At 65.1% G+C, this 26,763-nt stretch overlaps 12 protein-coding genes across 12 annotated transcripts in view; 7 read left to right on the forward strand and 5 right to left on the reverse strand.

Annotated features, from left to right (window-relative positions):
- Positions 1–208: 208 nt before the first annotated feature.
- On the reverse strand, positions 209–2,210 carry F751_0219 (Proteasome subunit beta type-5-B; the record flags this gene model as incomplete). Its single annotated transcript, XM_011398614.1, has 8 exons — positions 209–265; positions 443–510; positions 716–807; positions 1,022–1,164; positions 1,346–1,450; positions 1,625–1,740; positions 1,862–1,991; positions 2,088–2,210. 8 exons carry the CDS (start codon positions 2,208–2,210, stop codon positions 209–211), a joined length of 834 nt encoding a protein of 277 aa, XP_011396916.1.
- Positions 973–1,308, forward strand: F751_0220 (hypothetical protein; the record flags this gene model as incomplete). The annotated part of the gene is made up of 1 exon (XM_011398615.1): positions 973–1,308. The coding sequence occupies one exon, from the start codon at positions 973–975 to the stop codon at positions 1,306–1,308; it is 336 nt and encodes a 111-aa protein (XP_011396917.1).
- Positions 2,211–2,638: 428 nt separating the features above from the next.
- F751_0221 (Protein FAM91A1) lies at positions 2,639–6,749 on the forward strand (the record flags this gene model as incomplete). The annotated part of the gene is made up of 8 exons (XM_011398616.1): positions 2,639–2,745; positions 2,931–3,234; positions 3,407–3,514; positions 3,704–3,868; positions 4,153–5,244; positions 5,562–5,579; positions 5,700–6,341; positions 6,552–6,749. 8 exons carry the CDS (start codon positions 2,639–2,641, stop codon positions 6,747–6,749), a joined length of 2,634 nt encoding a protein of 877 aa, XP_011396918.1.
- A 693-nt stretch (positions 6,750–7,442) lies between these two features.
- F751_0222 (hypothetical protein) lies at positions 7,443–8,787 on the reverse strand (the record flags this gene model as incomplete). Its single annotated transcript, XM_011398617.1, has 2 exons — positions 7,443–8,084; positions 8,368–8,787. 2 exons carry the CDS (start codon positions 8,785–8,787, stop codon positions 7,443–7,445), a joined length of 1,062 nt encoding a protein of 353 aa, XP_011396919.1.
- Positions 8,788–9,675: 888 nt separating this feature from the next.
- On the forward strand, positions 9,676–11,604 carry F751_0223 (Glycolipid 2-alpha-mannosyltransferase 1; the record flags this gene model as incomplete). The annotated part of the gene is made up of 4 exons (XM_011398618.1): positions 9,676–10,087; positions 10,384–10,757; positions 10,900–11,168; positions 11,376–11,604. 4 exons carry the CDS (start codon positions 9,676–9,678, stop codon positions 11,602–11,604), a joined length of 1,284 nt encoding a protein of 427 aa, XP_011396920.1.
- A 631-nt stretch (positions 11,605–12,235) lies between these two features.
- F751_0224 (COP9 signalosome complex subunit 8) lies at positions 12,236–12,983 on the forward strand (the record flags this gene model as incomplete). Its single annotated transcript, XM_011398619.1, has 3 exons — positions 12,236–12,282; positions 12,394–12,680; positions 12,829–12,983. Coding segments are annotated over 3 exons (489 nt in total), but the record flags the coding sequence as incomplete, so codon positions are not given.
- A 1,081-nt stretch (positions 12,984–14,064) lies between these two features.
- Positions 14,065–14,451, forward strand: F751_0225 (hypothetical protein; the record flags this gene model as incomplete). Its single annotated transcript, XM_011398620.1, has 1 exon — positions 14,065–14,451. One exon carries the CDS (start codon positions 14,065–14,067, stop codon positions 14,449–14,451), a length of 387 nt encoding a protein of 128 aa, XP_011396922.1.
- Positions 14,452–14,584: 133 nt separating this feature from the next.
- On the forward strand, positions 14,585–16,086 carry F751_0226 (Proline synthase co-transcribed bacterial-like protein; the record flags this gene model as incomplete). The annotated part of the gene is made up of 4 exons (XM_011398621.1): positions 14,585–14,629; positions 15,174–15,348; positions 15,562–15,720; positions 15,887–16,086. 4 exons carry the CDS (start codon positions 14,585–14,587, stop codon positions 16,084–16,086), a joined length of 579 nt encoding a protein of 192 aa, XP_011396923.1.
- Positions 16,087–16,198: 112 nt separating this feature from the next.
- F751_0227 (Peptidyl-prolyl cis-trans isomerase CYP37, chloroplastic) lies at positions 16,199–18,331 on the forward strand (the record flags this gene model as incomplete). Its single annotated transcript, XM_011398622.1, has 7 exons — positions 16,199–16,369; positions 16,497–16,589; positions 16,929–17,099; positions 17,262–17,390; positions 17,448–17,669; positions 17,879–17,983; positions 18,161–18,331. 7 exons carry the CDS (start codon positions 16,199–16,201, stop codon positions 18,329–18,331), a joined length of 1,062 nt encoding a protein of 353 aa, XP_011396924.1.
- A 320-nt stretch (positions 18,332–18,651) lies between these two features.
- On the reverse strand, positions 18,652–20,315 carry F751_0228 (Repressor of RNA polymerase III transcription MAF1-like protein; the record flags this gene model as incomplete). Its single annotated transcript, XM_011398623.1, has 7 exons — positions 18,652–18,781; positions 18,907–19,011; positions 19,175–19,299; positions 19,523–19,673; positions 19,856–19,973; positions 20,125–20,195; positions 20,284–20,315. The coding sequence occupies 7 exons, from the start codon at positions 20,313–20,315 to the stop codon at positions 18,652–18,654; spliced, it is 732 nt and encodes a 243-aa protein (XP_011396925.1).
- Positions 20,316–20,758: 443 nt separating this feature from the next.
- F751_0229 (UPF0176 protein) lies at positions 20,759–24,201 on the reverse strand (the record flags this gene model as incomplete). Its single annotated transcript, XM_011398624.1, has 7 exons — positions 20,759–21,160; positions 21,405–21,669; positions 21,870–22,015; positions 22,203–22,304; positions 22,465–22,638; positions 22,827–23,038; positions 24,114–24,201. 7 exons carry the CDS (start codon positions 24,199–24,201, stop codon positions 20,759–20,761), a joined length of 1,389 nt encoding a protein of 462 aa, XP_011396926.1.
- A 386-nt stretch (positions 24,202–24,587) lies between these two features.
- The window catches only part of F751_0230 (Inositol monophosphatase 3), a gene marked incomplete at both ends in the record, with an annotated part of 4,329 nt that continues 2,153 nt past the window's right edge, over positions 24,588–26,763 (reverse strand). The window contains 4 exons of the mRNA XM_011398625.1: positions 24,588–25,024; positions 25,332–25,710; positions 26,403–26,464; positions 26,647–26,747. Of these exons, the coding sequence (XP_011396927.1) occupies positions 24,588–25,024; positions 25,332–25,710; positions 26,403–26,464; positions 26,647–26,747 (979 nt within the window). The remainder of the gene's footprint in view (positions 25,025–25,331; positions 25,711–26,402; positions 26,465–26,646; positions 26,748–26,763) is intronic.

The raw sequence follows: 26,763 nt of genomic DNA on the forward strand, positions 1-26,763 counted from the left end.
GCCCATGCGCCAGGCGCTGGCACCCGCCCCGTGCTGCCCCCCCCCCGGGGAGCCCTGCTTGCTGGTGTCGTAACATGCAGGGGGCAGCGGTGCACGGCATGGTGCAGGTCTGCAAGAGGGGCGTTGGCCCAGGGAGCCGCCTGCGCCCGGGCTCGGGGCCCCAGCCCACACCTGCGCCCGGCATCCGGCCCAGATGCGCGCGCTGCGCTCACGTCGCCAGCGGGTCCACGGCGATGGAGGAACGCACCAGCGGGTCCGGGTAGTACTGCCGGAGATCGAGGGATGGGGCGAGGGGTGAGGCCATTGCCGTGCGCACAGGGGCGGGTGCAGGCAGGCGGAGCACGGCGATGAGGGAGGTCGCATGCTCTCGCCGACAGGGTCCCTGCACCTGTTCGCTCTCTGTGACCCCGCACCCCCCCTCCGCCCCTTCCACCCCGCCTACCTTGTAGTGCAACTCCCCCACTGACTCGCCGCGGACCTTGGTCCACCCCGCCTCCGTCACGTGGTACACTGCACGGGCGCAGGGCGAGTGATCAGCCTGCCGTCTGGCGGGGAGCGCGGCGCCCTGCCTCACCCCACAGCCCTAAAACTGCACGGTTCGCTGCCCGACTGTTCCAGCACTCGCGCCGGGTGTTCCCCCGCGCCGTGGCATGAAGGCGCCTGCACCCCCGACGTGCCGACATCCCCGCCTCAGCCTCCACCAGGCACAACGTACCGCTGGCGGTACCGCCCGAGGCTGCGTCGCGGGCCGTGGCGTGGTAGATCGCTCGCTGCCCCAGCTCCACGGCGTCCTCCACCGACATGTCCCTGCGGTGAGGGTGACAAGAAGGGAGGGTGTTGACGGACCAGGCTCAGGGGAGCGCACCGGGAAACAGTGTGCCAGGACACAGAGCTGGGAAGCCCCACCGCTGACCACATCCCAAGCATATTCTAGGACAGACACCATCACCATACCAAACGAGAGCTCCGCCAATGCTCTGCGTGCCGCACCCACCCCGGGAATCACATCCTTCTCGCTCACCAGCTGTACCCCGCATCCAGGACGCCATAGGCGTACAGGGAACCCGACCCGACCGAGAAGCGCTGGCCCTTGGTCCGCTGGCCATCGGAGTCGACGTAGTAGAGGCCGGGGCCTGCCACGTCCCAGCCAGCCACCATGGTGCCCTGGCATTGGAGTGTGGTAGGGACTGTATCAGTGAGGTGCGGCTCGTGACAGACACAACCGAGCGCTGCAGAGGGCAGCCCGGGAGTTGCAATGCAAATCTCTCTACGACTATCGACAGTCGTCGGGGAGGGGGCCCTGTCTAAACCCCGACAAGCAACACTACACTTCCACTCTTCGCACCATGGAGAGCCCCATGCCACGGTATGAAAACATGGTGTTGGCCAGGAGCTTGGAGGCGCCCCGCACGGTGATGCGCTTGCCGTTGTTCAGCTCATACAGGCGACACTGTAGAAAGGGAGGGCAAGCGGTGAGGCACTTGTGCAACACAATACGCCTTTACAAGTCGCAGCATGGTAGGCTCGCGCTGAACCTGATGCCGCACGCTGAAGCTGCACAGACAGTGCTGAGGAAGAAGAGACTCTAGCAGATGTGCACATGCCTCATACAATCCCCCCCCACCCACACTACCTGGCGGCCCAAATTCCTCTCCCAGAACTGGCAGTCGGCGGCACCGCCAGCCATGGTGCCCAGGAGGAAGGGGTTGATCTCAATCACCTTCTTCACCGTCTGGGAGGCTGCTCGACGTGCGTGGGGGAATAGGAGAAGGGTGCATAAGGCCGTCATGCGCACTCAAAATTCATTGATGCACCCTTCAACACGTCGCCCCAGTCCCACTGCGCAGCCCAACACACGCACATATGTAGGAGCCTTGACTCGCTCGGGAGTCCACTGCCACGATCACGCCGCCTTGGAAGATGAAGCCCAATGTCGTGGTGCCGTGGGAGGGCTTCACGTACTCTACCACCTCCTTCTCGAACGAGTCCAGCTGCAGCAATCGATTTAGCGGATGGAGCTCTTCGTGATTGCATGCTGGATGAATAATCTAAATTTCAATCAGACGATGCGGCGGGACAGGACTCACATCGGCCACGGCTGGGAGGGGGAAGGCGTCGATGCCCTCCCCGGATATCCCGGTCAGGCACGCCTCCTGTGTCTGCTTGGCGTTCCTGGTGACAGGCTCCAGCATGGACAGATCGAGCTGCATGGCAGGCACAGCTGGGGTAGAGCTTGAGGCCGAGCTCCCAGTGATCGCTTCTCCCCTACGCCAGTCCTTTTCGATACAGCGGTGACAGATATGGGAATTTCGGACCCCTTCCTGACTGATAGAATCAATTTGCGGATGCAGAGTTTGGAGAGTTCGGTGCCTGCAGGGATCGTGATCATCACGGGCTCTCTCGGGCCAGGTCTTTGCGCGGGACACTCTTCCGCATTCAGTTTCGTATCGAGGAAGCGCTGACCACGGCGATGTGCACGATCACACCCTCCATTGGGGCATATGATGAGATTTGCTCGTGATCCAACATGTGCGTAGATCCAGCATGCAACAAGTAGCCGAGCTAGAGCGGTGCCAGGCATGTCCCTGACCCCTCGGTTTGCCCAGGGCGTTGTCACCGCGTAACACGCCCATCCCGCATGGCCACCGAGGAGTACCTGTTTCGCTTCCTGGAACAGGGCAAGAGATATGAGGATCTGCCCCCCAGATTCAGACAGACCCTGACTGAGGACGACTGGCGCCGCAAGTGGGTGGGGTGGCCGGCCACCGGGAGTGGCCCCCTCAATTAAGAGCCAGGCTCGCACACTCTGTGTATGGGAACCAGGCCCACCCTCTTCCCTCCCGCCTACCCTTCATCATACCCCCCTCCCTCCCCCAAAACCAATGTCCAACTCCCCTCCAATCCTCCCCCACACCACCGCATGGCAACAGGGTCAAGACCTTCTGCATCGTGCGTGGCTTCAGCTGGGTGGCCTCCGTCGCCAGCACCGTCTGCCCCGAGGCGGAGTACTACGATGACCTGCTGGCCCACTGCCGCGCGCACCGCCGCCTCTTCCCCTACCACCTGTCGGAGTACGTGTGCCGCGTGGCGCGCGTCACGCCCTTCAAGTACTACTCCGGCCTGCTGGCCGACCTCATGCGCGAGGACCTGCCCTACGACTCGGTGCCCAACTTCACCGCCGCCGACATCGTGCGGGTGGTGGGCATCGGGCGCAACGAGTACATCGCCGCCATGGTCCAGGCGAGGGCGCTGGCTGGCTGGCTGGCTGTGTGTGCGCGCGTGCGTGTGTGGGAGGGGGGCAAGAGCGCCTGTCCCTGAGCGCGGCGGGAGGCATGGACCCCGAGCATGGGCACCCTGGGTCGCAGTCCCCAGGGGACCCACACCCCGCACCCTCCCGTCACCTCAGGCCAAGTCCAAGAAGCTGATGTGGCGCATGAACCGCGGCGCGGTTCGCGACCACCTCCCCGCCGAGCCGCGGCCGCCCTCGCCCGAGCCCTGGTGGACGGTGCACGTGGTGAACGTCAGCGAGGCGGAGCACCGGCGCCTGACCCCCGCCGAGCTGGCGCTGTGCCGGGCCAGCGCGGGCGCACGCGGCGGCGCCGCGCGCCTCGCCGACCTCGGCCCCGAGGCCCCCGCGCTGGTGGCCTCCCTTCACCGCCGCGGCCTGGTCTGGCTGGACGTGCCCATCGCCGCGCGCGACCAGATCTCGGTGCCCCCACTGGAGGGCTTCGTCAGCAACCGCTCCGGCGGCGGCGGCGACGCCGACCCGCTGGAGACCCTGCTCTACTCCGTCTTCGTGGCCGCCTCGGAGCGCGTGACCGTGGCCGACCTGGCCGCCATCCTGGGCGTGGACGTGCCCACGCTGCGGGTAGGGCTGGGGTTGGAAAGTAGGAACTGTTCTGTGCGTGTGGTTTATGTTTTTCTTTTTTTGGAGGGGGGGAGGGGGGGACATCCGCAGCAAAGGGGGCTGAAGTATGTACTTGAGCTGGGCGTGGGAAGGGCTCGGGGATTCTGTGTCCCACCAGGAATGGGTCCCCGCGGAACGCGCCAGGCCATGCGGTGTGTGGTTGGTTCTCTACCCCCCACACTACCTTGAGTCCATGTGACTCCACTCACCCTCACCAACCTCCCGTTCCCAAACAAAACGGCAAGGTGGCGGTGTCGATGGCGTGCCGGCTGGGATTCTGCCGCAAGCTGGACGAGGCGGAGGCGGGGCTGAGCCGCGAGGCGTCGCAGGCCGGCTCCACGCCCAGCCCCTCCCCCCGCGCCTCGCTGTCCGAGCCCTTTGTGCTGGGCATGACGCCCACCCCCCGCACCACCAGCGCCTGCGAGGGTGGGGCTCACGCGGCCTCGCAGGGGGACCCGGGGCAGGAAACCCTGAGCCGGGCGCCGTCCGGCCCAACGCCGTCCGGCCCTGCGCCGCCGGGGCAGGCACCCCCCATGCCCAGCAACTCCGCCTCCGCCCCCGGCACACAGCGGGGGGGGCGCGGCGTGGCGCTGGTGGTGGACAGCGAGGTCACAGGCTACCTGATGATGGGCGCGCTGACCCCCGCCTGCAAACGCCACTCGGTGTCGCTGTTCGAGGGCGGGCGCGTCAGCGGCGCGGCCGTGGTCGCCGAGCTGGCGGCGGAGCTGGAGGCCAGCGCGGCCGCGGGGGCGGCCTTCGAGGGCGAGATGCGCGCGCTGGCGGGATACGCGGCGGGCCTGGCGACGCTCATGCGCGCGCTGATGGCCCCCGGCGCCCGCGGCGCGGCGCCGCGCCCGCTGGAGCTCCTGCGCGCCGAGAGCCTGGCCAGCCTGGCCCCCGCCGCCGCGCACCGCATCCTGGCCGCCTCCTACGCGGCGCTGGTACCCGTGGCGGGGCTGGGCGGCGCGCCGCTGCCGCAGTCGCTGCGCCGCGCCGGTCCGGTGGGCCTGGGCCCCTCCCCCGCCGCCGCCTCGCCCTGGCTGCTCCTGGCGCTGCTGCGCGAGGCGCCGGGCGCGCCGCCCGCACTGGTGCTCGCCGCGGGCCAGCGCTGCCGGCGCCTGCCCGCTTGCCTCGCCGCCTGTCCCGCTGCTTTGTTGTGGGCCTGGGCGGCGGATGGCGGCGCGGCGCGGGGCTGCGCCGAGCCTGCTCTGGTCCCCCGGGCGGGGCTGCTGGCCGCGCTGAACGACGCGCTCGCGCGCTCGCCGCTCCTCGTCCTGCCCCTGGACTGGGTGGCGGGGGTGCCGCCGGGCGCGGCCTCCCTCCGCGACGCTGTGGAGGTGTGCGAGGCTGGTCGGGGGAATGGCGGCTTTCTTTGGGGGGGTGGGTGCTGGAGGCATGAAAGTCTGGATGGAATGGGTGGAAGGCAAAAGCTTGGGTTTGGGGGAGGTCGTCCGGGAATGGATCTTCAGGCTGTGAGGTATAGTCCGAGGGAGCATCTGCCCACCATGCACCCCACAGTGCCCGCGGCATCCATTTCTTCACCCAGCCTCCCGCTGGCCCACCCCTTCCTCCCCGCCTGCCACCTTGGCAAGCCCTCACCGCATCAACACCCCCTCCACACCCCCTCCTGACCACCCTCACTCTCACCCGCCAGGATCTCGAGATCGCAGAGGTGCCACTGCCCGACGCCCCGCCGCCGCCCTCCAGCTTCAGGTTCCAAAACGCCGACGACAATGAAGACGCCAGCGGCGGCCCGGGCTCCCCCGCGCCCCTCCCGCGCCCCGACTCCCAGGGCTCGGCGGGGGAGGGGTGGGCCGACTTTGACGCCAGCGACCTGGCAGACGCCAGCGGGGCCCCCGCCGGCGACCCCTCCTCGCTGAGCCCAGGGGCGGGGCCCCTCCACTCGCTGGCGGGGTGGGCCGACGGCGTCGGCGGCGCGTGGGAAGCTGACGGCGCGGCGCCCAGGGAACAGGCCGCCTGCGGCGCCGCAGGCGCGCACGAGGAGCCGGAGGAGGTGCGGCGGCGGCTGGACGCGCTGCGCCTGGTCCCCAGCCTGACCCGTACCTGGCCCGCGGGGGCGGGTGGCGGTGCAGTGTACGACCAGGGCCCTGGCCTGCAAGACGAGTCATTGCCGCCCGCAGGTGGGCAGGGAAAGGGCACGCACCTGCTCGCCGGCTTCCGGCTCTGCGGCGCGGGGGAGCCGGCGCGGGAGGTGGCGGTGCCCGCCCCGGAAGGGCTCCTGCCGGCGCTGCAGCGCCTGGGCCTGGCGGGGCGGCTGGGCACGCTGCGCCTGATCCGGGGCAAGGAGGACGGCTGGGCCCCCATCAGCGTGGAGCTGGGGGTGCCCCTGCAGCCCCCGGAGCTGTGCCGCGCTGTATGCGGCTCCAGCTGCCTGGCCGGCGGATTGGACGAGGCCTGCCTCCAGGCGCAGCGGGTGAGGAACCGGGTGTGAGCTGCAGGATCGAGCCTCGAGGGGGTGTCGTCGGGGGGGGGTGAGCAGTCGTGGGTCACGCAGGGCGCCCGCGCTCCCTTTACTCTCAACCATTCGGACGGGGCGTCGGTGGTTGATCGCGCCGCCGAACGCTACGCTCGAGCCCTACACTCCAAGCGCTCGCGAGGGTCTCCCCCTCAACACACGAAACAGGAGCGGGCCGAAAGACTGCAGGGCCGGCTGGAGGAGCTCATGGGCATGCATGGCCAGACCCTAGCGACCAGGGAGGGGCCCGACGAAGACCTGTCCAGCCACGTTGACTGGCCACACACCAACCTGTGGGTGGCCGAGGGCCGGGTGGAGCCGGTGGACCTCGCCGCCAGCCTGCAGGGCCTCGCCCTCTTGCAGTGACGGCAGGGTTGAGCTGCCAGCGCGGCCCCTGCCCCGGTCTGGTGCTCCTTTGACCTGTTGCCCGATCGAGTCTGGGTTTGTCAAGCAGGTCTTCACAGTGTCAACCTGGTATTGGAGTCCTCCCCTCCACGACTCTGCCCCACTGCCCCTATCCTGTGTTCATGCGGTGTCCTTAGCCCTCCTCTTGTCCACAATTTGCACACTCCTGTGCCGAATACTGCTCACTGCACCCCCCCCTCCCCCCACTGCAACCCCCCCTCATCCTCACACCTCCCAACCTCCACCCTGGTAGCACTGCTGCAGCGTTTCTATCGGTGGACACTCGCGAAATACTGACACAAGGGCGCACATTTGCCAAGGGATTCGGACGGAACAGTGTGATGGGGCGAAGGGGGCGGGCATGTAACAGTGATGATGGGCGAGGGAGGTCGGCAAGCTGGTAGTAGAAAAGCGGAGCTGGTCGACCGTTTTGCAGCATGTAGGGATGCTGCAAAACGGGCGGCTCAGGCAAGGGCGCAGGGCCCATGGGCGCGCGCAGCTCTCATGAAATAGGTTCCCTCTGGGATGCGGATGGTGGAGGTCCAGGGGGGCCCCCTGGCTGTCCAGACCGACGAGGGGGCTGTGGGGTGCAGGGGGGTGTGGAGTCATATGAGCTTCCACACACCCCTCCAACACCTCCAGGCCTCGACGCGCCTACACCACGAGGCGAAGGGGCGGGCCGCCGGCGACGCAGCCCCCGCGCGAGCCCCAGAGCCGGCGCTGGGGGCTGTCCTCCTCCCCGTCCTCCGCGCTGGAGAAGGAGGAGCTCTCGGACATGCCGTCCAGCTCAAACGCGCCAGCGTCCGCGATGCCGGTGGGCGACCACGGCTCCTTGGCCGCCTTGGCCGCGCCGGCCAGGGACACGCCCAGGATGTCCCCCAGCATGCCATCTAGTACTGCCACCAGCTCTGGGTCGGGGCAGGTCTCCTGCTCCGGTCCTGACGTGGCGTCTGCCGTCTCGCTGCTCGTGTCAGTAGCGCCCGCGCCCGCCTCACCGCACTCATCAGGCAGGTCGAGGTCGGCGAGGTAGCGCTGCAGCTTCATGGGCTGGACGAAGAGGCGGCGGAAGTCGGCGATGAGCGCCGCCGTCGCCTCCAGCGCCGCGTGGCAGGCGGGCTGGGCGGGGGTCGCACCGCGCCGGGCGCCCACGACGAGCGGCCCAAATAGGCGCGCCAGCTGGCACAGGGCCTGCCTCCTGTCGCGCTGGTTGATCCAGTGGTGGTGCAGGAACTCGAACAGGGCGTACAGGGTGTCCTGGGCCGCGCCGTCCATGCTGCGCAGCGCGCGGCGCAGTAGCTCCTGGCGGCCGGGGCCCGCGCCGGGCGCTTGCGCGGCGGCCTCCATCAGCCTGCTGGCCGTTCCGCGAGAGACAGGGGGCGTGGGCAGAGAACTCAGCCACAGCAGGAGGAAGTTGGCCACCTGAGCAGGACCGGGGCGAGGAGAGGAGCGCCTTTGAAAAGGATCGAGGCTGTAAGAGCCGGAACAAAGGCAAGGTATGGGCTGGAAGCCCATGCGACGCCCCCACTGCCTGGACATCGGTCCAACGACAATGCACCATGCACCTACTCCCAAAGCTCACAGTGAGGGGGTCATGGGGTCCACAGCTGCGGCGAAGGGGGCGTTTGCCGGCCTCGTACGCCTTGCGCAAGGCCAGGAGCTTCTTGCCGTCCACATGGCTAGGGTCGGTGAAGAGGCCCTCCCGGTGTAGGGCGTGACCGCTCATCCAACGCACGCAGTCCTCCACCACCCGCCCCGTTATGTCGGAGTCGGTGGTGGTCTGCGAGGGTTCACATGGTGCGAGCGTGGGTGGAGGTGGCAATGGCCCTTGAGCGAGGCGGCGTGCCGCAGAATGCGCAGTTCCGACTTCGGAAGGAGCCATCCCGTGCGACGGCAGGCGGGCAGGCAGGCAGGCCCCACCCCAGCGCCCATCCTTCCGCACCTTCATACTGATTCCGAAGGTCGTATCCGTTTTTCCGTCCCCGGGATCGGGGTGAGCCATACTAGGCAGGGGGTGCTCACGGACACAGGCTCCAGCGAAGTCAGCCGGCAGGGGAAAAGTGCAAACCAAGGCGAATGCGTCGAGTAATGACTACTCTATCTCTCTCTACTCTCGTATGCAATGTCGGTATGCCAAAAAACTCTGCAAGTATTGACCGCACTGTCGGTCGGACTCACGGACAATGTCCGATTTCCCCAGGATAACCAAAAACGTGAGTTTCCACTCACGTGTCAGTCAGTCGCCCTTCGGACTGGATTCGCAAAAAGGTACGAGAACCAGGGGTCCCAGATTCGGCAAAGACCCAATCTTTCACACTTGGCTGATACGATTCCATCCTGATGTGTGTTTTAATTTGGGGGAGGATTTCGTGGTGCTGTCCGCACCTGCCCGTCCTCGTTGTTCGTCCTCGTGACAGACTCGAGACTCCTGTCGGCCAGACTCACAGCAGCATGATGCCTCCCGAATAAGCTATAGACCTGCGTTCTTGGTCTTTCTTTTCAAACCCCGATCTTCAGGGAGAGGCGAGCCCAACCTCTTCACTTCCGACGCCTCCCTCCGCCTGCCCATGCCAGCGGAATTCGATGGAGAAGAGATCCACGCGCCTTCCGCCATGCAGCAGCAGTTGCTCATTCTCCCATTGGGTTGGGCGCCTCGATATGGACGGGCCCGTAATAATTTGAAAAGCTGTCGAGATATCAGACGGAAGTACACGACACTCGTATCCCACCCCGATGCATAATCAGTCGACAACACTCGCAACTCGCGTTTGAGCAGCTGCCCCTGGGCTTTACCCACAGCTCCAGTAGCGGATCTTAAACAGAGGACTGACAGTACCGGCGTGAACTCTGCCTTATATCGTCTATGATTTCAGTAATTGAATCGAGAGGCATGGCCTCCAGCCGATTCTGGAGCATGAGCCGGCCGCGGGCAGGGGCACTCCGATGGCCCTCTCGTCATTTCCCCCACCTGGCCCTCACGGCGACAACCCTCGCCGCCCTCCTGTACATAGCATGCACTCGTGCACCCTCTCCCTGCGGATCCCAGTCGCCCGCCCTCAATGCGGCGCTCCTCAGCTACCCGCCCCATGGCCCCGGGGTGTCGAGCCAAAACGCCACCTTCGAGCACTTTAAGCGCCGCAGCGAGGACGACCTGCGGCGGGCGGCAGCCCTGCTCGCCTCCTGGCCCGAGAACAAGCCGAAGGCGGCCTACTTTGTGTTGGCACGTCAGGCCGACCTTCAGGGCGTCATCCAGTCTGTGGGCGACCTGGAGGCCCGCTTCAACCGCAAGGCCCGATACCCATGTGCGTGTTTCCGCCGGCATGGAGGGGACTTCCTGCGCCACAGACCTCGCTGGTGCCGCCTAGGCTTGGGGGCTGTGAGAGTGGAGAGGTGACAGACAACCCTTCCCCTGCCGAGGCATGTATGATGTCAGGCAGGGGTGGCGCCACGCCCCCTCTCGCCACAGCCCACCCTCCCCTTACCCAGCAACACCCCAACCCCGCCGCTCCCCATCACCCCCCGCCACATCTCATCATCTCCCACCACCCCCGCCGCTCCCCGCCACCCCCCACCGCCCCTCTCACACTCCATTCCCCAGACATCTTCGTCAACGATGCCGAGTTCGGCGACGACTTCATGGCCGAGGTGGAGGCGCTGACAGACGCGCCCGTCTTCTTCGGCGGCGTCCCCGCCGAGCAGTGGGGTCTGCCCGCGCACGTCGACCGCGTGGAGGCCGAGACGGCGTGGCGGCGCATGGGCGCCGCGGGCGTGCTGTACGGCGGCAGTGAGTCCTACCGCCACATGTGCCGCTACTTCTCTGGTTTCTTCATGAACCACCCGCTCCTGCGCGGCTTCGACTACTACTGGCGCGTGGAGCCCAACGTGCGCTTCTACTGCAGCCTGCAGCGGGACCCATTTGCCGTCATGCGGGACAGCGGCGCCTCCTACGGCTGGAACATCATCCTGACGGAGGTGGGTGGGGATGGAAGGGCTATTGTGGGTGTGTGTGCTGGGGGGGGGGCTTCTGGCCAGGCAGGGTCTACCAGGTGCCCAAGGGCCCCACCTCCCTCTAATAATCCCCTGTCGACCCACTGGCCCCCACACCCTGTCGCAGATTATGGAGACCATCCCCTCGCTCTGGGCGACCAGCATCGAGTTCCTGCACTCGGCGCCCTCCCTGCTGGCCGCCCAGCCCGGGATCAAGGCTTTCGCCTCGCGCTTCAGGCTGGGGTCCAGCCTGGAGGAGACGCTGGCCGAGTCGCGCTACAATGGCTGCCACTTCTGGAGCAACTTCGAGATCGGGCGGCTGGACTTCCTGCGGGGCGATGCCTACCAGCGCTACTTCCAGCACCTCGACTCCTCGGGCGGCTTCTTCATGGAGCGGTACAGAGGGGGGTGGAGGGTCTCGAGTAGGGAAAGAGGGGCGCGGGGCGTGGGAGCGATGCCGGTACAAGGGCCCTGGGCCCTGTTTTCCTATGTTGCCGTGGTCCCCGCCCGCCATTCAGAGCATCGGCCCGGCGGCGACACGTCACGGGGCTGCCCTCGCCACTTGAGACCCTCTCCGTGGGCCCCCCACACACAACCACATAGGTGGGGCGACGCGCCGGTGCACTCCATCGCGGCCATGCTGTTCCTGAACAAGACGGAGATCCACCAGTTTGAGGACATCGGGTACACGCACGACATCCACACCCACTGCCCCCAGTCGCGGGAGCTGAACCAGCACTGCTCCTGCAACCCGGAGGCAGACGTCAATGCCCACGGCTACTGCATGAGGTACTACAAGCGCCAGGTCCTTGGGGAGGGGAGCAAGGCGTGAGCGTGTCGCAGTCGGCCATGAATGCATCGTGCCCGGCAGCTGAGTGGAGGGGGGCCGGAGTGGCGCGCAGTCTGGACTGGGCCTGGAGCGCAGCAGGACAGCCCTTCCTCCGCCCCTCACCACTCTGCGAATATATACTACACTTACCGACCATGTACATCTTGACGTGATACAAATTGTGAGACCTGGCTCAGGAACGCATTGCTTGTAACTATTTTCCATCAGACTCTTCAGGGGAGTATCTGAAGGTCGCGCGCCCGGAACCCGACCATGGCTTGGAGCGCATCGTCGAGATCCAACCTCCCAGCGAGCCAGCCTGTGCCAGATCGAACTGTGGAACGCCAGCAAGGAAATGCCCTTGACTTCGAAGATGAGCCAGGTGGCTGCAACTGGTTGATCGAAGCCGGCCCCGATGTCGCTGCAAGAGCTGGAGGCGAGAGTTGCGTCCCTGTTCACTGTCGGGGACCTGCCATCCATAGCCCCCCTCCTGGATGAAGCAGAGCTAGAGGTAGGTGCTTTGCCTGCGCCCCGCCGCCAGGTGGATTGCGGCAGAAGGCGGGGTTGCTGATCTCAGATCCAAAACCTCAGGCCCTCCTTGCCGCAGGCACCGACCGCGTTCGAATCGCCAGCCTGGCCCCATGCGCTGCACATGCTGGCCCTCATGTATAGCAACAGACTGTGAGCAAGCTGGAAGGATTCATGCACGTGACGGAATGCTGGGTCTTCACGAGGAAGGCCGGCGCGACGCTTGCACTCTGAAATGCCCCGCCCTCCCAACCCACGCCGCAGGGAGGACGCCCGCTTCCTGTACAAACGCTGCCCCCCACATGTGCGAGACTCCCAGCCGCAGCTGCAGGCCGCGTTCAGGGCCCTCCAGTTCCTGTGGCAGCGAGACTATGCCGGATTGTGGCCCCTACTACGCTCCGGCTGGGACCCCCACCAGGCGACCCTGGTCCGTGGCATCGCCTCGAACCTGCGTGAGCATGTGCTCCGGCTGGTGGCCACCGCCTACTCCACCATTTCCCTCCAGGCCCTGGCCGGCGCGCTCGGGGCCACCCTCCCAGAGGCGCAGCAGGGTGAGTGGGCACACGTGTTGGCTGCGCTACATGCATTCCATGCGCCTCCTGGTCAAGCGTGTGCTTGCCACTTGGCACTGGCTGGCATAATCGGATGCCAAACCCACCCAGCCCTGGGCCTCATTCGATTCACAGCACTCCACTGCAGAGGCCGCAGCACATGGCTGGGAGCTGACGAACGCCCCCAGCGGCGGAGCGTGGGTTAGGATACCGCCAAAGGAGGCGGCCGGGGACCCTGTGGCGCCAGACGCGGCCACACTGCAGCGCCTGGCGAGTTACGTGCTCCATCTGGAGGCCGCGTAGCTACGGCTTGGGCACTGCCGCGTTGGAGATGAGGGCGCACACCTGGGTCCGATAGAGGAGTGATTGGTGGATAGTCGTCTGGGCGGGACAGCGAGGCAGCGCAGGACCCGCGCGGCGCGGCCTTGGTGGGCAGGAGGGCCCCCCACCACCCGCTGCATTGACGCACTGACCCTCCGTCAGAGTGGCTGGATCTGCCTCCGTCTCCTCTACCTCACTCCCCAGCAACTTACCTGGGTGCATTCTGACAAGCAGTAGTTCCTGGTGTGGAAGCTGGATTTGAAGACGACCAGCTCCTTGCGCATGCTCATGGGGCCCAGGCCTGGCGACCCTGGGGTGTGGGTTTGAAAGCCAAGCGGATGACGAAGTGGGGTGCCACAGGGCGTGGCGCGGGACAAGGCAGGCGTTGCAGGGCCAAGGCAGGCGGCGTGGGGGCTGCTGTCATTGGAAACTGAGGGAAGTCCTCCCTGACCACCCAGGCTACACAGCATTCTACCTTGACCGCCTCGAAGGCAGGCAGGAAGGCACTTGCGGGTGCAAGCCTGTATCTCAGGACCCTTGGGTCCAGCCATCAGCTTACTCAACACCTTAGGCTTGCCTGGGGGGTAGGGGCGGGGGAAAGGAGGAGTCGAGGACTGCGAAGATCATCGCCTGCATGTCACTGGTTTGCACCAGATGTGCAGGCCATATTGCTTCATAATCAGACGCAGCTGGAGATGAAGTCAGAGGAGACAGTCTATTCCTAACCCTTCATGGGGATCACGAAGCAGTGCCGAGTCTGTGGTCTGGGCCGACCCACCTAAGTCCTGCGCCAACTCCCCCGGAATGGTCTCAAAGTACTGCTCCACATTAGGGGGCGGTTGCTCACGGATGAGAAAGCTGGTGGCCGCCAGGGATGGGGCTGGAGCTATCTGTGTGGATGATGATGGGATGCAGGCACTGTCAGGACCTAGCCAGGGGGAAGTGCTTACTGCATCCCATCAGGGAGGCAGGTCCAGGCCTCCATGTGGTGGTATCAAAACTGATCTCAGCTTGCCGGAAGAGTAAGCATGCAGCCGCCTTACACAGCATGTGACGACCATCCATGAGCATAGGGAGAGAATGTGTCCATGCAAGATTCCGCTTGTGCGAGGTAAACTGTGCCATGGAGGTTTGGGCGACAGGGCGAGACCTGGGGACGGCGTTCTCGTGTGCATGGCGACGAGTCTCCAATGCGGCAGCGCACTACTCGTGGGAAGGGGACATGGCATCGAGCTTTCAAACGTGTGCTGCACGGAGACTGTTGTGCCACATCGCATGGGCGTCGCCTTGCATCTGTGTGCTGTCCTCTCATCGAGCCCTGCCACACCCACGTGACTTCCCACCCCTCAGGCCCACAACCACATTTATTCGAGCATGCCTGTCCCTTGGGAAAAGACATGCATGGATACACGATTTGACGCCCAACAGTAGCTTTGTCACTCCTGCATAAGCCACCCATCTTATGCGACAGGCCAGCATATCGTTCGCAAGGTGTCCAGGCGTGCTCTGCACCCCCCGACCGCGCATGATCGCCGTCCTCCGACGAGCATTCAGCAGCAAGGTCGCAGCAAGAATGGAGCATGATGTCGGCGCAAGTATTCAGCAGTTATGTTCATGCTGGCTTGTGGGTGAAGGGCCATATCAGTCTTGTCCCATCCCACATCGTTCGGCCGCTGTGTGTGACTGCATGGGCATGCTTGAACTCGGCGTAGGCTCATCCTCAAAAAGCCAGCGGTGGCTCAGACCACTCTCCTGGCCCTATTAAGGGCTAGTGTGTTCGGTCCTCCCATTGGAGCAGGTGCTAGACAAGATCCAGGTGGCCTCACAGGGTGCGCGGGAGGTGACCCTTGTGGCGGTGAGCAAGACTAAGCCGAGCCAGGCTGTCCAGGCGGCGTATGATGCAGGGCACCGCGTTTTTGGAGAGAATTATGTCCAGGTACATGGGTGGCCTTGGCTGATGGGTGTCTCCTGGCGCAGCGCTTGGTCACGTGCCGGTGGCCATCCATGGGCGAAGATCATCATACCGAGTATCCGGAGGACTCTTATGGACCCTTTGGCCTTCTCTCAGGCTTGCAGCTTGCCACATCAGAGCAAATCAGTCCATGCTCACTGATGTACACCTCCTGTCCCCCCTCACACCCTCTCTTGCCTCCCCCCTCTCTCACACTCCAGGAGATCGTGGACAAGGCCCCCCTCCTGCCAAAGGACATCCGGTGGCACTTTGTGGGGCATCTCCAGCGCAACAAGGTGCGCAGCTTGCTGGGAGCGGTCCCCAACCTGGAGGTGGTGGAGTCGGTGGACGGCGAGAAGCTGGCAGACAAGCTCAGCGCATTTGTGCTGGAGGAAGGTGCGACGGCGCTGGGCTGGTCTCAAGAGGGTCGGGTGGGGGGGCTCACATGGAGTGGTGCATGCGCAGGCAACGCTGCGATTCCATGGCCTGTGACGAGTCAGCATCGGTTGCATCCTCAGCCAAAGCACAAGGAGCTTGCAGCGCTGCGCGCTCCTGTTCTGGCTCATCGGGAACCCGCATCGCCAATCCACTCCCCCCATGCATGTGCAGAGCGGGAGCCGCTTGGAGTGATGGTGCAGGTGAACACCAGCGGGGAGGTGAGCAAGTTTGGGGTGAGCCCCGGGGAATCGTGCATTGGCTTGGCTCGGCACATCCACCAGCAATGCCCGGGCCTGAAGCTGGTGGGCCTCATGACCATCGGCATGGCAGGTGTGCAGGGTGGTGGAGGGGAGGGGGGTACATGAATCGGCCGGTAGCCAGCCGCCCACATCCCTGGCCTGCCTCTGCATCTGGGATGTGGCTTCCTACGAAATGCCTGGCCATTGCCTGCCGCTGGTCTCAGCCGACCACCTTCACACTGGCCCCTGCCCCCCAGACTACTCGTCACGACCGGAGAACTTCACGTGCTTGGTGGAGTGTCGGCGGGCCGTGGCGCAGGACCTGGGGTTGCAGGAGGCGGACCTGGCCCTGAGCATGGGCATGTCGGGGGACTATCAGGCCGCCATCGCCATGGGTGCCACCCACGTCCGGGTGGGCAGCTCCATCTTTGGAGCAAGGGACTACAGCAAGGCATAGGGCAGATGGCATTGGTGTCCCAGGGGCTCCTGTAATGCAGGACAGGTGAAGGACCCAAAAATCCTGCATGGATTAGTCAGCTCCGTCATCGGGGAAGGGGGCCCCACGCCCGATGATAAGCCCCGTCGCATCTGGCCCACTCAGTGGCTGGATCGCGTTTGGATTCGGGCCCACGATGCGACGGCCCACCTCCGGGAGCAATGCCAGGGTGGCAGCGGGCCTGGTGGCTTTCATGGGATTAATGGCGAGCTACCCCGTCTACGTCGCGACCCGGGGCTCCAAGGTGCGGTGGGACCGGACGTGGCCAGCATGGCACCATGAACAGGCCTCCATGCATGTACAATCGTGCATGCGCGATGAATCGGTGAGCGATCGTGACGGCCCCCTCCCTCCCATGCTCCCCCGCGCAGTTGCAAGCCAGCGAGCGGGCCCTGGGTGGGGACGCCCTGATCCGGGGAGCCTACGTCAACACGGGCTCCAAGGACGTCGGCCCGGACCCTGCGGTGCACACTTCCCGTCAGTGAGCGGCAGAGCGGCCCGGGCTCCGGCCAGGCATGGCCCTGCACCTGGCAGGCGCCGCCCAGGCGGCGCAACCAGCGCCTGCACCACGCAGCTCATTCTCCAACCCCCCCGACATGCGCTGCACCCCTCGCCGCTACATATGCTTCATGCATAGAAGTACGCGGTCCACGCCCCGAAGCGGCGCCGCCCCCCGCGCAACCACGGCCCAGGCAGGCATCGACTCCCACACCCCTCCACGCATGGCTCCGTTCCCCCTGCTCCGCGCGGCGGCGGCGGCGGGCCTGGCGGCGCTTGCGCTGCACGGCGCGGGCCCCGCCGAGGCGGTCCTAGTGTCGCCCATCGCGCGTGTGCCGCGGTCGGCGGAGGCGGCGCTGCGCCGCTCAGTCCCCGCCTTCAACCCGGATGCGCGCGCCATCCGGGAGGGGCTGGAGAGCGTGGCCTTCAAGCTGCGCATCCCGCAGCGCAAACCCTGGGCCTCCATGGCCGAGGACGTGGCGGCGGGGGCTGGGCTCGCAGCGGACGAGGGGCGGGCGCTGGCGGGGACGCCCGGCCCGGCCCGGCCCCAGGCGCGGCGCGCGCTGGGCGAGGTGCGCGCGGGGCTGGCCACGCTGGCTGCCGCGGTGGACGCGCACGACATCGACCGCTCCTCCCAGCGCGTCGCCGCCGCGCTGGCCGCCGTGGGCCGCCTGGAGCTGCTGCAGGCCCCGGGCCTGGCCTTCCGCGTCCCCGGCCAGTACGAGGGCCTGCCACGGCTGACGGGGCGCGCCGTGGTGCGCCTGGAGGTGCAGCGGCGCGGCGGGGGCGCCGACGCGCCGAACCCGGACCCCGACGTGCTGGAGCTGACGCTGGACGGCTTCTCCGCGCCGCTCTCCGCCGGCGCGCTGGCCGCCGCCGTGGCCGACGGCGCGCTGGACGGGCAGCCACTCGCCGCATCCCCCGTCGCCGTGGTGGTCGGGGCCCAGACCCCGGACGACCCGGGCGTGCCGCTGGAGATCCTCCCCGCCGGCGACTTTGAGCCTGTGTACCGCACGCCCCTGGACGTCGCCGCGGGGGAGCTCCCGGTGAGCCATGGGCTTTGGGATGGGAGCTGAGGGATTTCGAAGGTGCTGGGCGAATGGCTCGTGCCTGGTCCGGGCTTGATCGAGGACAGCGAGCGAGGAGGCAGGGGCTGCGTCTCTCGGGACGGAAGGCTCGTGTCCAGCCCTGTCCCGCGGCGGCTCATTCCGAGTTGCGAACACCGCTCAGACCCCTCAATCACACAACAACCCAGGTCCTGCCGCTGAGTGTGTATGGCGCGATAGCCATGACGCAGTTGCCCGCCGAGTCCGAGCAGACCCCGGGCATGGTCTCCTCGCGTCAGTTCTTCATCTACAAGGTGCGATGGGTGGGCTGGTGGGGGGGGCAGACTGCTCATGAACTAGCGCCCACTCCTCTGGTCTTGCGGGGCCTGGCTGGCTCGTTGGAATGCCGCCCCCGAGGGAATGGAGTCAGCAATACCGCAGCTCCTACCGTCCCGACCCTTCCCAATCACCCTCCCTCATGATCCTCTCAGTTTGATCGCTCCTCCGCGGGGCTGGCAGGGCTGTCCTTTGACGAGGGCCAGTTTGGCGTGCTGGGCTACGTCACCAAGGGCCTGGGCGTGCTCGACTCTCTGGGCGAGGGGGACAAGGTCGTCTCGGCCCGCATCGTCTCCGGCAGCGACCTCCTGCAGCGGCCCCAGTAGTCCCACGCTCTTGCAACCCTGTTCACGTCGTCAGTCTGTTTGCCACAATAAGCCGGATGCAGTGAGCATGTCGAGGGGGCAGGCGATGTACAAGGCTGCTGCAACCATGCAGGCCACACTATGGGAGACAACGGGAGGAGGGGAGGGAAGGGAGGGGTGTGGAAGTTTCGTGCATGGCCAAGAATAGAGCAGGGTTGATCCCCTCGCAGGCTTGGCCTGCTGGGCTCGTGTCTGCCAAACAGAGCTCCATCTAGCCCAAGCCAAGCGGTTGGGGTAGGAAGGAAGGGGTGCCTGGACAACCCATGCTCAGTGTCAAAGGGCTAGAGGTCCATGTCGTTGGCCATGCTGGTGGCGGCATCGGCCTCCAGCTCCCCCTCCGTGTCCGTGTTGTATCGGGCGCCGTCGGTGGTCTGGCTCAGCTCGATGGCCGACTTGCTCATCCCCCGGCAGCTGCAAGGGAATGGAAGGCAGGGAGTTGGCCGGGAACATGCAGGCCCTGGCTATTCCCCCATCCCACAGATGGCGTTTATACCCGCGAGGCACATCCCCAACAACCCTCTCCACCTCCCACCCACCTGAAGTACAGAATGCGCTTCGCCTTCTTGTTGTAGAAAAAGTAGTTGAAGGACCAGACCGAGCCTTTTTCGCCAAATGGGTCTGATTCCAGGTCGCTCCGGTAGCTGCAGGTGGGGTAAGGGTGCAGTGGATGGGTTGGACAGTGCTCGTGGAATGTTACATACTAGGCGGCGGCAAAGTATTGGCAGAGCATTGCGCCAAGCAGCGTGCAGAGCCCACTGCTGCTCTACTAAGCTGAACCCTAAGGAAACCCTGGCAACGCCCCACCCAGATCCGCACTCCAAGACCTGCCTGTACACATCGGACTCCGCCAGGGAGATGACTTCGTCGATGCCCGCCCACACCGCATCCGTCAGCGGCTCCTCGCCCAGCCCCGGTGTGGACTCCCAGACCTATCGATGTGGGTTGAAAGCAAATCGTGCTGGATGTTGGGGTCAGTGCTAGGTAATGGAGCTCAGGTGAGGATCTCACAAGCTTATGATCCACCCCACTCCATCAGCAAGGGGCTTGGTTCTCTTTGTCTTGGGCGATAATCCTCCTGGCGCTTCTCAGAGCACAGCCTGCTCACCGTCATGCTTTCAGGTACCAATACAGGACCTTGAACCCCCAACCCACCTTGGCGGCCTCCAGGAGGCGGGCTGAGACAAGCTCCTGGATCCCCACCAGGCTCTCCTCCTTGCAAAAGTGCTGGGCCCGCAGGAGGGTGAAATCGTAGTCAGGGTAGATGTGGTTCAGCGTTAGGATGAGGTAGATCAGGGTCTTGCGGCTGCTCGGCGGGGGGGGGGGAAGAGGGGGGTGTAGCGCAAGTCAGGTCTGCTTCGGATGAGGCTAACGGCATGCCAGGGCGCTAGAGCACTGGTGTGTGGGTGCTGCCTCTGGGCACTGCTCCCAGTCCCATCAGTCCTCGAACCAGCATGTTAGGCCACCCTGACGGCAGCCCCTGTGCACCTGTTGGAGTCCACGAGCGGGCCCACAGGTGACTTGGACAGCTCAGAGGGGGAGGAAGACTCCATGACCTCTTCCTCCAGACTCCTGCTCAGCTTCTTGTCCAGCCCCGCAAGCTTACCTGTAATTTGATGGCAAAGGAGGGAATCAAATACAGCGTGCCACCCTCCTGAGCCACCCATCACTGCAGCCAGGCCCCAGCAGGGCGCCCTTGCACCCTGGAGCACCAGCAAACAAGCCTTAAAACCACCCCACGCTGCCTCCTGGCGCACATGAGTAGGCCTCCAGGTTGCCCCTGACCATGAGGTCACCCACGTCCACATTGTCCAGGAAGCTATTGATTCTGCAAGGGGCCAGCGGTCCGCGTCCTTGTAGGTGATCTGGCTGGAGCATTGCATGCCGAGCAGTGGCAGGGGCGCCTGTTGGGTCACCTCGTTAGGGTTGGAATGTCGAGGTATTTCATGACGAGGTGCTGAGGTGGGGTCACCAGCTCTGCTTTATACACCGTCGCTCCCGGAGAGACATGTCGGATGAGATTCAGATATTCTGGTAGTGAATCAAGTGCGCAGCGGGGACGCACAGGGCCCTGGAGGGGTGTGCTAGATGGGCGTGGCACCTAGTGTGAACGCCAGGTCTGGTGGTCAGGGCAGGTGGCCCGGCCAGGAGGCGTATGAAGAATTGAAGACACGCAAAATAGTCTTCTGAAGAATCAATAGGTTCGAGCTGGGCAGGCGATGTCGGGCCGGATCGAATTATCCTCCCCTCGGAATCGTCACTTTCCCGTGACACCCCAGGTGTGTTCAAAAGGACGCTGCTCCACAGGGGTCAGTAACAACGGATCACCGACCGCGGCTCCTCAGCTGGGCAGCGACCCTGTGCACAGCACATGCAAGCGCACTCCGCACTTCAGCTTCCTCGCGCCTCCTTTGCGGCGGCGTGCGCCGGCCCACGCAGCTTGTCCTGCCGCTGCGCCATCAGCTTCAGCCGGGCTTCCCGCAGCCGGCGCCAGGCCGGATCCTCCGCCTCGGCGGGGGCCTTTGCGGCGCAGGCCGCCATCACCTGCTCCACCAGGCGCCGGCGCTCCATCTTCTCCTCCCGCTTCGCACGCTGGCGGCTGCGCTCCTCGGCCAGGCGCACCGCCCTCCGCTGCGCGCGGCGAGAGCCCCTGCCGGAGCGAATGGCGGCGGCGGCCACGCCATCCTCCCCAGCGTAGGCCGTCCAGCTGCCGTACACGCCCGCGTCCTTGATGGGGCGCAGCAGGCGCGGAGCTGTCATGCATGGCTCGCTGCAGCAGCCCTTGAGATGCGTCTGTGGCAGGGGGTGGAGGAGGGGGAGGTCTCGTGTAAGGTTCGGAGGGGGGGCGGGTGTTCACAATGCGTGCAGGCACTCTTCAGGTTGGGGGTGATTTTATACTTCTGTTCCCTTACATCTCACGGATCCCTCGCAGGAGGCTGGTGCCCTCTCTGCGCCGAGCCACCGACTGTCCTCCCCTTTGAGACCTTGCCACACGACGTTCCCACACCGCCCCAAACACACACACACACACAGTCACCTTGCAGGCGGGGCAGGCGATGAAGAGCTTGTTGCAGTCGATGTTCGCGCAGTTCATGTGCGGGAGCACGGCCGCGCCCCCGCACACCTGGCACGGCGCCGCGGCGATGAGTCCCGCCTCCCCTTCCTCCCCCGTCGCTGCGGGGCTTGGGGCAGGCACTGCCATCCTGGAGTCAAACACATAGAGAGACCCCTTCCAGTGCTCGCCCACACCGGCATCCAGGTAGGACTGGATGCCGCCGTCGAGAGAGTACAGATTGCTGTACCTGCGGGAGAGGATGCATGCGGGTGGTCAATGCTTCTGAGGAACAGGCGGGGCCACTCAAGGTGGAAAGTCGAGTGGGTGGAGCCGTGGCTTCAGGCAGCCAACATTGTTGTCTCAGAATTCGCTGGGCATAAACGGCAAACTCAGCCCCTGGTCATTGCACCGCTTCCCCTCCATGGCTTGCCCCCCGCAGCCCCTCACCCCTGGGCCCGCAGGTGAGTGGAGTAGACGTCGCAGCGTATGCCGCCGGTGCAGTACATCATAATGGGGGTGGCCGGGTCCACGCCCTCCAGGTGGTGGGGCAGCGGTGTGCGGCTGGCGGCGGTGGGCGTTTCCCGGAACTCGTCCTGTGGAAGGGCGCGCGGGGGTGGGGGGTTAAGCGTGCTTGGGTGGCACAGGTCTGCCTGACGAGGTCGGGTCCGGGGCGTTGCCTGGCCGCTCGATTGACCGGGCCCCCAGCGGTCTTGGCAACGTGACAGCCCCCGGAGAGTAGCCAGGCTCTCAGGCCTTCCCCCGAACCACCCCCGCCCCCACCTCCAAGGGCCGCTGCGCTCCCTCAAAGTGCCCAGCGTCCCATTCATAAGAGTTCCTGACGTCCAGCACAACAGGTTTGGTCCCTGAGGATGGGCTCTGTGCCTAGCACGGAGCGGCAAGGAGGGAGGGTGGGATGGTTCCACTGCTCCCATGTAAGGTGCTTACTCAGGCCCGCCGCAGGGTCCGAGCAGGGGTGCCCTCATCGCCCATGGGTTGCGCAGACACCCCCCCCACACCCACACCCCAGGGCCGGCAAGCCCACCTGCGCCAGCATCTCCTTCCAGGCCAGGGGGTCCAAGGGTGTGGCGCGCGCCTGGGCATCGGTCACCGGCGCCGCCGTCATCCCCCCCGCCAAGCTGATGAGGTTGGGGCGGAACTTCAGCCTGAGCCGGGGGAAGGCATGGTCGTCTGCGGGGTACAGCTTGTACCGCAGGCCCTTCAACGGTGCATGGGGAAGAGCAGATGATGAAGGGAAAGAGGGGTGTCGAACTCTATCTTGGTCTCTGGGCCGGTTGGGTGGGCCACCGTTCGCCGCATCCCCCCTGGATTCTCCCCCAACGGTGCCTCGCCGACCGAGATCTTCTACACCCACAGGAAGCGGCTGCACACGAGGCCCTCACACACCTCAAAGAGGGACTGCTCCTGTGCCAGCCACTGGACGTATGCCACGGCATCCGCTGTGACGCCGCCACACTGGGCGTTGATGCCCTGGTGGGAGATGTAAATGCGGCCCCGCACCTCCCTGCCCTCCAGGAAGGCCCGGTGCTGCTCCAGCACCTCGTGCGGTCTGGGGATGTCCACGAGGTGGTAGAAGTTCAGGATGCAGTGGGAGGAGGCTGGTGGGGTAGGGTTGCCAGGGCGGGCTTCGCTGGGCGCACTCGCTGCCTCATGGACCGCCCTCTGTGTGACGCTCCTGAGACTGCAGGGTCCAGGAACAAGCTGAGGCACTCGGACAAGGGGCCTGGCTTGTACCAAGCTCCAGGCTGCGAGTCTGCTCCCCACCACGGGGGTCTGAGACCGGGGCGCAATGCCTAGCACCCTGGCGACGCACAGGCGACAGGATCGCAGCAGCATCCCGCGCCCGGCCTGCACATTTGAGTAATATGCATGCTGGGTAATGGCCTCTTCTACCAAATGACTGGCAATTGGAGACGGCACGTACATGCTGCCTTAGCCGCATCTTACCATGGAGACGGGCCCGCTGTACCTCGCGGAGGGACCCTTACGGCAATTTGCTCGACCGCTCTGCTACAGAGCAGCTACATTTGCTTGAATGAAATGCACGATAACGGTCACATTCGGGGTGCATGCCAGGAGGTTTATGGGATTCACGAGATCGAGTAGTCGCATGCGGGTGCGCGCGCAAATCTCACTGGGGACGGGGGTGCCAGTGGGTTTGAGGGAGGACATGCTCTAATTGACCCAGATGCCGTCCTTGCTGCAGGAAATCACCTAGTGCGTAATGGACGGAAATTCAGTGTGTGGACATAACACGGAGACTGTTGGGTCCCTGCTTCCACATTGATACCGATTGGCCTGCATCAAGTCCTTGGTGGAGGGCACGCCCCACACGTTTGAAGGCATGCGTTCTTGATGTACCCTGTGCAGTGGAGGTGAACTTGCTGATTCACTTCAAGCGGCTGAGAGGGGTGCGCATGCAATTATTGCATGCCACGCCCTCATCCAATGCGCACCTTTGCTGCAATCTCCAGACTCCTTGTACATGCTGCAGATCTCGAGCTCCAGCTCGTCGCTGCAGGGTTCAGTTGCATCTGCCGCAACCTCAGCGTACCCTGTGCCCGTGGTGCGCGCATCGGGAGGTCATGGTCAGTCTGGGGTGGTGCAGGGGCAGCAGCACCGGCTCGACACATCGAGGTGGGGGCTCAACGATTTCCTCCAGTCATTTCTCACCTATAAAGGAGTCTGCACGTCCCCCATCGCAACCTGCGAGACTCAGCAGCGCCAGTAGAACGATGGCGGAAAAGGCCCACCTCCTCATTCCGTGGGTTTTCTGCTGCCTCGCATGCCTCAGGCTTCGAGGCTGGAGTAGCCCTGTTTGTTCAGCGAAGTGTACAGAAAGTGTGGTCTGACGATTCGACGGCATGCTCTTCAAACATATAGCCCCAGCCTCATCTCATGTCGTTGTGCGGTCCTGCATTGCTCAGGGCGCGAGAACACACAGGAGGGACTTGCACAACAAATTGCTCTCGAGGTGAGACGATATTACAAGATCGAAGCCTACAGGGGGGAAATTTAACAAGCAGGCCTATAATACAAGCAAGGAGTACAGGATGCATCTGACTATGTGCGGTCTGCTCCTTCCCAGAAAACGCTGTGTGGGAGAGGGGGCATGTGCTGCCCTACTGTGGTCATCGAGCTCCAGCACTACCCCGGGATGAAGTAGTCCATCTGGGTGACTGGGAGGTTCAGGGGGCTCTTGTGCGCCTGCTGGTACGACACAAACACAAAAGGGTTGAGCCCCCTCTGGAACGGCCGCCGCCCCTCGCCAGCCCCCTCCCCGGCCTCGCCCTCCTCCAACAAGGAGTGGGAGCTGCCCTCCACCCCGTCCCAGCTAAAGAAGGAGTCCACAGCCAGGCGATTGTTGGCCCCCCGCACCGTCGACCGCAGGGTGAGCCGCGCGCGCAGCTCAGTGGCCCGACTGTCGTTGTACCGCAGGCTGGTGTGCACCGTACTGCCCCGCTGCGCGTAGCGCCCCACGTACACAACTGGCGCGGCGCCAGCCTTGGCGCGCTGGTCGGGGTGGGTCAGCGAGCGCAGCACCCTGGTCAGCGGCTCCGGGCTGGTGCGGTACACAAACGTGCCTGCCGAGGAGGGGAGGGGAGGTGTGTGGGGGGGGCAGTCCTTGGCGAAGGGGTGGAAGAGGTTGGGGGTGCAAGGTGTCGCGCAGGGGTGCAAGTGTGTGATAGGACTTGCCCTGCCCATGAGGCAGTCTGCAACTGCAGCTGCATTGTCTGTAAAGGGTCGCTCCCCACGTACTGTCCGGCCACAAACCTCGTCATACTGCTCGGCCCCGTCGCTGGCATACACTGCGCAATGACCCCCCCCTGACCACGCCACCACCCCTCCCGGCCCAGCCTCAGCTCCTCCCCCTCCCCCTGGCCAACTCACCGTCGGCGCAGAAGCGGTAATACCTGAAGTAGCACACCATGTGCACCGCGTTCTGCACCGCCCACTCCCGGATGCCCTGCTTGATGTAGGTGTTGCGCGAGCAGTACACGCCGTCGTACCGCAGGCGAGGCCGGTCCAGGTACATGGCCCGCCAGCTGCCGCCGTGCGGGTCGCGCACCTGCGTCAGCAGCGCGGACCGGTCCAGCGTGCGGCCGAAGGCCTCCTGGCACAGCGCCTGCCAGAGGCTGGGGTCGCGGGCAACGCGGTGCCACTGCCTGCAGACGCAGCTGGCCACCCCCAGGCCAGAGGCGGGGAGCTTGGAGAGGATTGCCAGCAGGAGTTCGTCGGGCAGGAGGCGCTGGATGAGGGCTGCATCACCCTGTCACCGAGGGGGTGGGGGGGGGAGGGGGGGTCAGGGATGCAGTGGGGCAGATGAGGCGGAAGGCGCATGGGCAGGTGTTGGGCCCTTCAAGATGTTCGAAACCATTCCTGAGACGGCATGCCGCGCATGCCATGGCTTGCCTGCAGCGCGACGTGGTGGGTCTCTGGTGCCCGGAGCCTCACACCATACAGATTCAACCAGGGCCTCCCCGTCACGGGAAGGTGTCGGGAAGGACCTCCAGCCTCGTGTGCCAGAACCAAAGTGGTCATGATGATTCAGTCGAGCTGCATTCGCGCAGGTATGGGCCCGCGGGAGGGCCGGCAGGTCGGAGTATGATGGATTTACGTGGAAGGGCCCGACACAGAGTGGTGTAGTTGAGGCAGTCAGAGCCGGTATCCTTTGGATTGGAACTTGAAAATAATGTTGTTCAAAAGTTATTGCTTGCGCAGAAGATGCAGGCAGGCGCAGTGATGGGAAGGGCGAATTTAGCTGGGACTCTGGACTTCCGGAAGAGAGGGCCTCTCCCTTGCTTTCCAGATCGCTCGGGTCAAAGATGTCGCTCGGGCACGGTCCCACTCGCACCAACCACGCTTCCAGCCTTCCCAGGAGGCTAATCCTCCCCCGCAGTCTCAGTCCAGTGGTCGCGGCTCGCCCTCGGCAAGAGGGCACGCCGCGAGGATGGAGCTCACCTGCGCTGCTAGGTGCCCATTGGTACCCAGCACGCGCCGGCTCATGACGTTGAAGGGGCCGCCTGCGGGGATGCCGCGGTCAGGGCGGTCGACGCAGGACCCGGCATGACACGCCTGCTCACCCGGTGGCTGGCAAACGCAGGATGCCCCAGGCCGCAAATCACTGCATGCAGGGAACAGAGGAAGGAGCCATGCCCTTGCAGCACTCCTGGATGTTGCCCCATGACCCCTGAATGTCCCTCACCTGCCGGGTCCAGCACCTTCCCCCCAGCTTCCTCCAGGATGACGGCGCCAGCGGCCATGTCCCACGGCCCGCCCAAGCCCAGCTCGAAGAAGGCGTCCAGCCTGCAGGATGGCAGGG

This window comes from Auxenochlorella protothecoides (genome assembly GCF_000733215.1).
Source record: "Auxenochlorella protothecoides strain 0710 unplaced genomic scaffold scaffold1, whole genome shotgun sequence".
NCBI lineage: Eukaryota > Viridiplantae > Chlorophyta > Trebouxiophyceae > Chlorellales > Chlorellaceae > Auxenochlorella > Auxenochlorella protothecoides.